Source organism: Chelmon rostratus, chromosome 4, assembly GCF_017976325.1.
Source record: "Chelmon rostratus isolate fCheRos1 chromosome 4, fCheRos1.pri, whole genome shotgun sequence".
Classification (NCBI taxonomy): Eukaryota; Metazoa; Chordata; class Actinopteri; order Chaetodontiformes; family Chaetodontidae; genus Chelmon; species Chelmon rostratus.
In genome coordinates, this window is record NC_055661.1 from 21,124,161 (window position 1) to 21,135,725 (window position 11,565).

Sequence of the window (11,565 nt, forward strand, 5' to 3'; positions counted from 1 at the left end):
CAGTAGGCAGCATACGTCCCGACCGTTCTCACTTGTGTTGCCTTTCTGTGCTGATCAGAAAAAATCGAAAAAATAACTGTCAGCGCTTCTCGCCCACTGAAGTGCATTTGTAAGTAAAAACGAAATTTAATCTTTGATAACAACAAGTCCGAGTGTACAATGTCATAAAAAATGATAAATATAACGCTAAAGTCGCCGTACTGATTTACGAGGAATCTCACAATTATTGAATGCAAAATTTGCAGCCCCGTGCCCCATTAAATGGCAAATTTCAGCTATTTGGGATACATTATGGATGCATTATGTAGAGTTACAGGTGAGTAATGTCGTGGCAACACATGAATTAAGCGTTTATGATTTGTAAATTAAAGAACAACTACATTCAGTCCATGTGATTCATTTCACGGCTATTGAAAACGCAGTGCTTAAAGGACATTTCCCAATTCACAATACCAGGAAGTCCATGTTTATCTTGGTGCGTTTTTGAATAATGTGTTTTTCATTGAATAACTACATTTCCCATGAAGCTTGGCGCTGTCACTTGACGGCTTCACATGATACACACATCAACAAATCCCTGTGCAGTGTCGTGGAAAACAAGTTAAACCACTAACCGCTTCCCGCAAATAAAGTTAATGTCCGTACGGAAGGAAAAGCGCTGTTACAGGTGGGCTGGAGTTGGAAGTTTCTAACCATATGTTTTTAATTTACTCTTCATAAATAGATCGAGGTAAGCTCAGTTTCTTTCTAATTGATTCCATACCTATGGTGTAGATGCATAATGCAATAGAAATTTGGCCTTGAATACCAATATAATGTAAGGTACTTAGTGTATCTCTTTTTTCTTTTTTTCTATCTACATGTCCAACATTTGTCTGTGTCTGTGTTAAGTAGTTATGTCAGTCATGGATCCTGTTGCTGATAAAAAGCTGTCTGGACTGGTTGCAGCTACTTTTACTCCATTCACCACTGAGGGGTAAGTAGCATTTAGAAACCCCTTTGTCTCTTTTTCCATGAGTCCAGAACTGAATCATGTTACATTCAGGGCTCCTCAAAAAGTTTATACTAAACAAAATATTGGAACCGGAGAAAATTAAATTCTCACTTAAAAAAAAGAAAATAAAAGGAATAGGGACTGACCTCTGAGCTCTTTTTTCAATCTTTTTTGAAGGGATATACAGTATGTGTCACAATCTGTACAGACTGATCTTAGACATTAGAGATGATGGCTGTGTCACATCATTATAAAGTTTAGAATATATTATACATTCTGTAATTGTGGACAGATTTTGAGATGCACATTTCCTGTATGTGAAACATACATTGAATTCTGTTCTTGGCAAAATATATGGCATATTAAAAACAACAGACAACTACAAACAATATAATAGAAGTCCAGAAGGGGCAATGGAAATTGATAATTGTGTCACATTTTATTTTGATCCAGTTTATATTATATATAAAAATGTGCTACGGCCTTTTTCAGATTTTATTTTATTCTAATCCTCCCTTTTCTTTTTTCTTATTTTTCCCTACTTTATTTTATTCTGTTTTACTTTATTATTATCATTATACTTTGTCTATACTCTGTAAATATGTGTGCATGTATGCATGTAGAGGTTTGTATGTACTGTACGATAATTTCTACATTTGGACAAAAAGACAAAAATACAGTTTAAAAACAGTGAGAAATGAGTGTGACCATATCTGCAAACTGTGGCCATCATACACTCCTGTAGGTCTAAAGAACTGTGGCAAGGTTGGTGCTCTTTTTGCCAAATGTGTTTGCCAATATTTCTCACATTTTCCCAAAGCAGGGAGATCAACCTGTCAGAAATTGGACCTTATGTCGACTATCTGACAGAGAAGCAACATGTAAAAAACATATTTGGTAAGTTTACAAATGGATCCTCCCTTTGATCTTTGTCATTGTCTGTGTTCCCATCTGAACCACAACTGATACTGCATGTTGTATCCTGTTGGGTGTAAACATTGTTAATGTGTTTTGTGTCTCTTAACCACCAACTGTTGAAATGTTGTCAGACAGGTTTGGTAATACACTGGAATAGCAAACTCTAGCTTTTACTTTTAGATTATAATAGAAGTACCAATTATTTTGATAATGATTTCAATGCCCTTTTAGCCCTGGAAAGTGACTAAAAAAAGTGTACTCAAAACTAGACCTGCAGCTAAGGATCACTTGATTCTGCTGATTTTCTTCTCAGTTAATCATTTTGTCAATAAAATGTCTGAAAATAGTCCATTATATTTTGCTGGAGTCCAACATGACATCTTCAAATGTCTTGTTCTGTCCGAACATCTGTCCAAAAAAACTCAAAATCTTGTTTGTTATCATATATGACAAAATAAAGCATGAAATTCTCACTTTTGAAAAGCTGGATCTAGTGAAAGTTTGGCTTTTTTTGCTGAAAAAATAATTGAACGTTTAGTCGATTATCAGAATGCCTGTTTTCTGTGGTTCATCAATCAGTTACTTGTTTGAGCTCTACACTCCATGTTTCCAGCATACTCAGCATTTCAGCATACTTAATACAGTCGATTTCTGAGTGTGCTGCTAATATCGCTATTGTCCCACAACGCAGTACACAAAGAAAAGGGAAGCGCTGCCACCAGAAAGATCTTGGAAAACCAAAAAAGCATTAAATCTAAATAAAAAATGTTTGCCTCTCTTTGTGAGGTTTAATCGGGAGAGTCCTAAAGGTGCAGTTTAAAACAGACACCTTCACACTCTACCAGTTTTGCGTCATATGATTTTCCTGGAAAAGGAAAAACTTCTACAAAACTTCAGCCTTTTGCACTTTGGATTTGTGCTAAAAGTTGAAATGTTGCTCTTCAGTGAGCACAGTTTTCTCTGACCTTTCTGGGAAAATAGGAATATGTTGTTTTGTCTCTGGGTTTGGATTGTGTCAATCTGCTCCACATTAACAACTGTCCTTGAAGCAGAAGCACAGAGAAAGAATGGATAAAGTAAAAGTATGGAGTCTGTCCTTTACTCTACTTTGGTCAAAGGCCAGTGAGCGTTTCCTGTGTGTCAGAAGTGATTGCTGTTGCATTTCACACATCTCTCAAACAGTGAATCATCATAGTTGGCGCTAAGCTTCTCCCCGTGCTTCCATACGGTTTTCTGTGAGCCACCTGTGTCACTTTACCCAGCAGAGGATGTTTGTCCTGATCTTTGTGCCTCATCATCTTTTCATTCTCATTTGCTGCCATTGTCTGCATTACTGCTCATTAGCCATGAAATTGTTTCTGTCGTGGCACATATTGCACACTTGTGGTGGTGGATCCCTCTATGAGTGGGCCCCGCCAGAGCTTTCCTCCCCAAATAATGGGCCCTATTCTCTCCTTGGCTGAGGGTGTGGTAGGCTTAGCTTGTCTATGTAGGTTACATAATCCTTCTATGTCTATATACCATGCAATTAGATATCTTTTGTTGCCTTTGTATGACATGCTGTACTGTACTTGTTGATTCATGAGAGCTACATTCAGGTTTTCTTTACTTACTGCAAGAAATGCTTTTGTGATGTGCAAGACTTTACTTGCTTGCAGTGAATGGCACCACAGGAGAGAGCATGTCTCTCAGTGTTGCAGAGAGAAAGAGCCTCGCAGAGGAGTGGTGTCAGAGAGCCAAGGGCAAGTAAGTCATCACACACCCTCCTTGTCTGGAGATTTGTCCTGATTTGTCCTGAAGTTGAGTCTAATGCAGGAGAGGAAAAGTTAACCGACTGGGAAACTTCTGTTCTCTGCACGTGTGCCCATGTTTCTGCAGACTGGATCAGGTGATTGTGCATGTCGGCTGCATGAGCCTTAAAGATTCCCAAGAACTGGTGAGTTGCTGCCTTGACGTCGCCTGTAGCGATGTGAGCATTAATCACAGGACATGACTCACGAGAGGACCAGAAGGTGTGTTTCATCATCAACGGTTGTCAGTTATGAACCAGGCTTACTGGAGAGAATCAGGCTTTATTTTTGGGCAATGTTACCCGATGCAGGTTTTAAATAAGTTTGTCCTCAGTTGCCATGGAAACCTATCCCTCCATACAAGCCTGTTTTCAGGCTTAACTGCACCTCAGGCATCATTACAAGTAATCCACATCCTCAGATTCAAGTTTGAAATCAAATTTCTGTCAGTTTCTGTCATCACATTTAAAGCACTTTTATTTGTGACTGAAATGTTTTCATTTGTTTTTGTCGTGTCAGTTAGACTCATCCTCATCGTCTTTGTTCAATTTGCAATTTCCTACGTTTTTGCCACAGAAATTTGCCATTTCATTGGTTGCCTCTGTGCTGGATTATTTCTTGGCTCTAAGCAGTTTCCAGATAACCACTGGAGAAGGAAATCACTGGTTCCAGTCAAGAAACAGTCATTTCAGAGTTTCACTCAGATTAAACAAACAAGACAGAATTAGTTAATTAGTGAGCAGTAGAGGTGCTTATTTTTATGCTAAGCTACGTTAGCAGACAGCTGACTTCACGTTAAACAGAAAGACATGAGAGAGGTATCAATCTTCTCTCTTAACTTTCTCCCAGAAAGTGAATGAGCGCACGTTGAACTGTTCTTTTAAACCAGTTGTCAGCTTGACTGAGAAGAAATAAAATGGCACAGTTGGTGGAGTGCATGACCAGAACTGATTAAAGGGTTTTTGGATATTTATTTAAACAAAGGGAATGAAACCGTAGATCAAAACACCACAGTGATATTATACTGTAGACAAAATATCCAGCATAGCAGCAGCTACAAATGACCTGAGTTTTTCATTGTTCTTCCTCACTCGTCCCTGCAGGCTCTCCACGCAGCACAGGTCGGGGCTGATGGGATAGCAGTCATTGCGCCCTCCTTCTTCAAACCCAGCGGTGCAAGTAAGCAGTGGTTTTAGTGGAAAAAGCTGTTGTTTCCTTTCATTCACATGTCAGTACTGTATTTGTAAAGCTTAGTTGTCTTAGTTTTCCATATTCTTTTCCCTCTCATCCTGCTGCAGATGCGTTGAAGATGTTCCTCCAGGAAGTGGCTAAAGTTGCCCCGACTCTGCCCTTCTATTATTATCACATTCCAGCTGTCACCGGCGTCAACGGTCAGCGCCGCTCATGATAGATTTTTGCATTTTGCAGTCATTTACCATTCAGAAAGGTTGTCGAATGTCAGGTCATCTTTGGTGCCGTCAAACTGAAAGTGAGACTCTTTTCTTCTTTTTCCTCAGTGCTGGCGAGAGATGTGCTGGAAGATATTGAGAAGCTCATTCCCTCCTTCAGAGGTGTGAAGTTCAGCGGGACTGACCTGATGGACTTCGGCCAGTGTGTCAGCTCCGGTCAGCCTCACTGGTCGATCCTCTACGGCGTGGACGAGGTCAGCTTTTTCTCCCTCTCAATCTGCTTTGGTCCATCAGTTTTGTCCTGCTTATGTTGCAAGATGGTGTGCTGTGAATCTGACCTCCATCGCGGAGCCTAAAACAAACTCTCTTCCATTTTGCTGTAGCAACTGCTTGCAGCTCTGGCTTTGGGAGCCCAAGGAGCGGTTGGCAGGTCAGTGTGTAAATCTGCAACTAATAATTATTTTCATTATCTACCAATCTGCCAGTTATTTTCATGACTGACTGATTTATCATTTAGTCTGTTAAATGTCAAAAAATTTCCCAGAGCCCAAACTGATGTCTTCAGATTGTTCAACCAATAGTCCAAAACCCAAAGACTCTTCATTTACTATCATGTGTGACAAAAAAGCAAGAAATTCTTACATTTAAGAAGCTGGAAGCAGCAGACATTTGACATTTTTGCTTGAAAAATGACTTTTTTCGATTAATTTATCGATTAATCAGCTCATCATGACAGCTTTTACATGCGTAATGCTTTGTCTCCATTCACTCGCTCTGCTAAACAGGCATTTACATGTAAATTGTTATTCACTTCTCTGCCTGCAGCACATATAACTATCTAGGATGCCATGTCAACAAGCTCACTTCAGCATTTGAGGAGGGCGACCTTGTCCGAGCCAGAACTATACAGGTACTGCCCGTCTCTCTGTTCTTGTCACCAGCTTCTCTTTAATATTCTGCATTGGTTTTAGCTGCTGACATCTTTGTCTTATTTCCACGAGCAGTTCAAGATGCAAGAGCTTCTCACTTATGCCATAAAACATGGTAAGTGACGGTTCAATCGTGATGTTTTTCTACCAAATCATACCAACATATGCTCTGAGCTGCCTTTGAAACACTGTTATTGTAATTGACAGGCTTCAACCTGGGTGTGAACAAGCAGCTGATGATTGAGGTGTCAGGCTTGCGCCTTGGGCCCCCTCGACTCCCCGTGATGACATGTCCTCCTTCTCAGGCTCTGCCCATCGTACAGAAATATCACAGCCTTTTTCCCAAATGCTGATATGTTCTCACTGGTTTGAGACATTTAGCGCTCACCTGAATCCTGTTACTAATGCCTCAGACGCACGGCGACTGTGCTGGATCCAGCTACTGTGTGTGTGTGTCTTGTTATGCTACTGAACCCACTATTCAGAATCAAATGTTAAAACTTTGCATCTAACCTCACCGTTAAAAAGGACGGGAATAAACTGTGTTTCTATTTTTTCAGCTAAATGCTTCAAGTGGCCTTGTGCACATAGTTCCAGGTGCACAGTCAGACAACCACTGTGTTTTCCTGTGGAGACTCAGACACATTCAGGTAGCACAGGGCATCACAAGGGCATCTTCGCTTGATTAAAGGTTCAAGAACATTTTTATGGGAATTCTCAGTTGACATCTTTTCTCATGAGTCAGTGCTTCCCTTCGTTGGGGACAAATCCAGTATGTTAGCCCTGGATTGTAATCTCAGTGTTTATCATGAAATGTGAAAATAGCTAACTTTTGTTACCATTTTGTTGCATTTAGGGATCCGGGGACTGTCACAAATCAGCAGTACTGTCTTATTATCCTGTATTATATATGAGCATGGCTGAATCTCGTTTTAGGAATCGTTAGTAGAATGGTTTGCCTCTTTCCATATTTGCCACCGGCAAAATAAAAGTTCAGTATTTTTGCTTGTTTTTCTACATTGAAAAATGCCAGTTATGGAAAAACCCCAACCTCGAGATGAGCCTATCAGAGGGAGGATGACTGAGACAGAGGGGGGCATTGATTTTAACGCTGCTTTTAGTGTCTGACACTCCAGAAAAATTTTTTACAAGGGAACATAAAACACTCGCACATGTGATTCTGCCCTTGTTTTGAGTTAAAATGTTACATTGCTTTTAAATGTATAATTGCTGAATTGCTTATAAAAGGGAAATGTACTGTTTAAGTAAGAATCTTTGTATTGTTTCTGAACTTAATCACTAATTTGTTACTAATAAATGCACTGATGAATTTGTTGATTCACACAGATTTATGCCTCGTTCTTATGTCCTGTTCCTGAAAAGTTTGGAAATCATGAAGCCAAATTACTAACCTGCACAAACATGCAGCAGAGTTTGTGTGTGTGTGTGTGTGTGTGTGTGTGTGTGTGTGTGTGTGTGTGTGTGTGTGTGTGTGTGTGTCCATTAGACAGTGCAGATTTGTCCATGCCAGTGAGTGTCGTATCAGATTGAAATTACAGGTTGTGTCTGATTCTTTTATCCTACTATCTAGCTCTGTATTCATTAACATTTCCTTATAATACATAAAAGTTTGCTTTTTTTTGCCTGAGGTTATACAGACTGCATTGTCCTGTACTTGTTTGATTATTTGTATTAGCTGATAATTAAGTTGTATTTCTGCTGTGGATTTTTTTGCAGGTTACATTTGCTGGTTGCTAAAGAATTTTGGGAACTTTTGAGAAATTCAGTTGTTAATAATACAAAGTAATAACCTGTTTGCACTTCTTGGACTATAGTCCATAACTCTAAATTAGCAGATTATCATCAAATTCTGCCTGTTACTGACAAACATCAGTGGATTCTACAAACTAGCAATTAACTTTAAACCCAGATTAAACTGTGGCACATCTTAAAATCCTGTTGCACCCAAAATTACCCCCCAGTTTTATACTAAACTGAAAACCCTTTCAGTTTTAGATCCTCTGCAAACCTGACTATCACTGCTGTTGTTCCAAGTTAACCTCTACTTACAAGGTTTGGTGCACAGTTTTGACAAATGTGGCTGCATTAAATGCATCTATTTCTCTTCTTACCCCAAAAAGGCAGCAAATTTACAGAAACAGTGTGCAAACAGGTGTGAGTAAGAAACACACCTAACCTTTGTGAAAAGCTATGCCACCCAATAAGACAGACATAACCACCACTTATGTATTCTGCAGCTGTGTAACTGTCTCACTTCCAAATCATTTGGCACCTGTTTACTCACCCTCAGCATATTCCAGCCATGCTGTCAGGAGTTGGTGCATATTTCTTGAATAGAACGTTTGGCAAGAGAACAAGATCAGTGAGTAGTCTGTGCACGGTTTGCACCAACTTTCGCCTCAGGCTACTGTTTTATTGCAGTAGCCTTCTGTCAGGTGTGTGTGTGTGTGTGTGTGTGTGTGTGTGTGTAAAGGTCATTAGAATGATGTTTATGGTGATTTTGTCACCACTATCTGCTGCATTTAGCCAACTAAGTAGTGTTCACCCAAGTAGTGAGCCTGTGATATTTGAGGCAGTTCAAAATTAGTGTCCCTTCCTGTTAGCACTGTTCGACACCATCACAGGGAGCAACGCTTAGACAGGCATGTAAAGCAAAGTATTTGTGCAAATAAAATTTGTTTTTACCCTGAGGCTTTATCAAATTGCTCTCCTGCATGTCATTATTTTAGTCGTTTGCAATAACAATCACCAGGTCGTCCTCAGTTGGATTTCAGTTGTTTTACTGAGACTGAACTTGACTCCATGTTGTGTGAACCTGCAGCTGCAGTGGACCAGGACCAGTGCCATGTTAACAGATGGAGCCTGTGGAGCAAACAGAGAGGGAAGTTGATATAGGATGGCACTTTGATGATCCCCATGAGGACAGTGGGCTGTAATAAAATAATAGACCATAAAAAAGGACAGTGCAGAGCAAATAGTGATAAGATGATGCCAAAGATGCTGAACTGATGTGCAACTGATAACACTCCCATTACATAGATAGAAATTTATGGTCAAAATGAGAGTAGCAGGATGGGATTTCCCCTGTCAAACTTCTTGCAAAGCACTTTTAATATATTCATTGTATCCTCATTAGCCATGGAGCCTTCATGTTCCACTGCGTACCTCTGTTTCACATCGTTCTGGCGTCCTTGTAGATTATTCTTTCCATCTGTCATTTTCCATCTGTCATTCACCTCCTCAGCTCCCGTTAGAGACACTTGCTCCACGTCTCCAGAGTTCACCACAGAAGAATCATGTAATTGGATCACATTGTTCATGACGTCGATGCAATCACGGATGATATAATCAGCATGTGTCACACCTCAAACATCAGATTAAATGCTGATAATATAGTGTGTGGATGATGTGATACTGATAAACCGATATTTTTGGATGAATGGCTTGTACTGCACTTTGTTCCTTGGAATGTTACATACTGTAATACTGTGTGTTTTTGTTTTGTATCTGTACAAATACTTGTTTGTATTTTTGTGCTGCTGCCTGACTCCCTTGATAAAAAGATTTGAAATCTTAGTGGGAAATATTCTGGTTAAATAAAGGTTAATAAGAGTAAAAAACACACTTAAAAACTTCTGAAATATCCAATGAAGGGATACACGGTTCTGGTCCTTTATCTAGTTCCTCTCAGCTTATGCCATGCCATGAAATGTCAGGTGGGCAGCAGACATGCCGTGTGGCAGACGCCGGGGGTCACTCAGTGTGGGATTGATGTGTCAGGGTTGCAGACTGTGACAGTGACTCCCTGTGGACATGCCACCTGACTCACTCACGAGCCACAAGACTGAGAGGTCGTGAAAGGTCTGGCGAGCTGTTTCACGATCCGGAAAGTCCTTTCTTTCTCTCTGCTGCTGTTCCAGTTGCTGCTGTCTCGCAGCTTGGTAATGGGTGCGGACATAGTTGTGTATTAGTTTAAAAACGTGTGTATGTGCATGTATTGGGAGATGAGTTGCAACAGTACATCCATGCAAATTCCTCGCTGGTCTCTGTACCTGGAGTTCAAATTATTTGCAGATGTTCTGCAAATAAGCACCCCAAATCATTACTGATTATATTGTTTATAGTTCCAACTTTAATTTTTACACTATTTTGTATATTTTATTGTATGTATTTGTTATATTCTTCTCTGTTCTATTGTCGGATTCATCTTTATTTTATTTGTTAGATTCATTTGTTATAGGTTGCGTATGATCTTCTATGTGACAATAAAACTTGATTTGATTTGACTTGATTTGAACATGCCTCTTCTTTTAAAGCAATGACAAAATGCTGCTTTGTCTGTAATACCATAATTCTGCAATTCCGTCACCTATTTCCATTTACAGTTTATTGAAAAAGGAGTTAAAGGACAAATAATTTATCACTAATTAACTCAAAAAATAGCTGGGACACAATTTGTTTAAATAAAAAAAGGTTCAGTACCATAAGGAAAGGGGAAAAGTCATGTTGAGTGAATGCTTGCCTCACTGAGACTTTCCCTAAAAGTGAACCATGCTGACCTCTGTTGCATACGCTTCACAACTACAACTACTGGGTAAACTGACTCATTTCCAAGTACAAACAGTATTTGACTCATTTTGATCTTTAGTTGCTCCACTGTGTACAGGACAATAAGGATGCAAGTGGAGCAAGAGTGATATCATTCTGTGCAATAAGCAGAATGGAAATGGAAAGGTGCCCTGGAAACAAGTTGGCTTTGTATTCACAATAAAAGCATGTGAGAATTTACTATATAAGCATGTTTTGTGGACATGGTGTGTATATGTTAATATCTTGACACTGTTAAAAAAAATAGCTGTAACTTTCAAGACTTTTCAATATCAAATATTTTTATCAGTAGTTCCTGTAAAATGTTCACATAGAAATATTCATTTGCAGAAATAAAGGACACAAAAACATCTTCCTTACTGAACTGCATTTTAACTAATCATTCATGAGCAAAAAATCTAATTGATTAACCCAGACTAATTGTAAATTTTAAGATTACTATCTCCTAAAAGCATTTACAAAATGACTATTTCATACAGTTTTATCTTTAAAATATCATACGGCCTAAATCTAATTATTGATAATTAATTATTCATAAGTGAAAAGTCAAAAATAATCTAGTCATAGGGTCCACTTATTAGCTTTTTCTAGTGGTTTTAGTTGCATCTCTTGGTCTTCCTCAGTGGATGGAAACACATGATGAGATGAGGTTGAAAGCTTACAAAAATGTATTTATTAATTTATTTTTGTTAAGGAAAACAAAACTATATGTTATACATAACAACACGATTTATGATGTCTGTAGTAAAAATATATAAAGAGAAAAATAAAGGTGCGGACATTCAGTCATTGTGGAAAATTTTACAAGTGAAAGTAACGCGGAACTGTATGTCTGACTTCCGCATATCGAGAGTACGGACTTATTTCACTGTGACACACAAAGCTCTAGCGTTTCC

General features: G+C 39.0%; 1 protein-coding gene across 6 annotated transcripts; it reads left to right on the top strand.

The window, feature by feature from the left end:
- Positions 1 to 62: 62 nt before the first annotated feature.
- Positions 63 to 7,382, top strand: npl (N-acetylneuraminate pyruvate lyase (dihydrodipicolinate synthase)). 6 transcript variants are annotated; one of them, XM_041935898.1, is made up of 12 exons: positions 63 to 316; positions 895 to 976; positions 1,815 to 1,891; positions 3,571 to 3,658; positions 3,791 to 3,848; positions 4,806 to 4,881; positions 5,001 to 5,093; positions 5,220 to 5,365; positions 5,495 to 5,541; positions 5,937 to 6,021; positions 6,116 to 6,155; positions 6,248 to 7,382. In XM_041935898.1, exons 1-12 carry the CDS (start codon positions 262 to 264, stop codon positions 6,391 to 6,393), a joined length of 993 nt encoding a protein of 330 aa, XP_041791832.1. In that variant the 5' UTR covers positions 63 to 261; the 3' UTR covers positions 6,394 to 7,382. The 6 variants fall into 6 exon arrangements, with proteins under 6 accessions (XP_041791832.1, XP_041791833.1, XP_041791837.1 ...); XM_041935899.1 differs by having other exon boundaries at positions 1,818 to 1,891; XM_041935903.1 differs by lacking the exon at positions 63 to 316 and adding an exon at positions 353 to 730 and having other exon boundaries at positions 892 to 976; positions 1,818 to 1,891.
- The last annotated feature ends 4,183 nt before the right edge of the window (positions 7,383 to 11,565 follow it).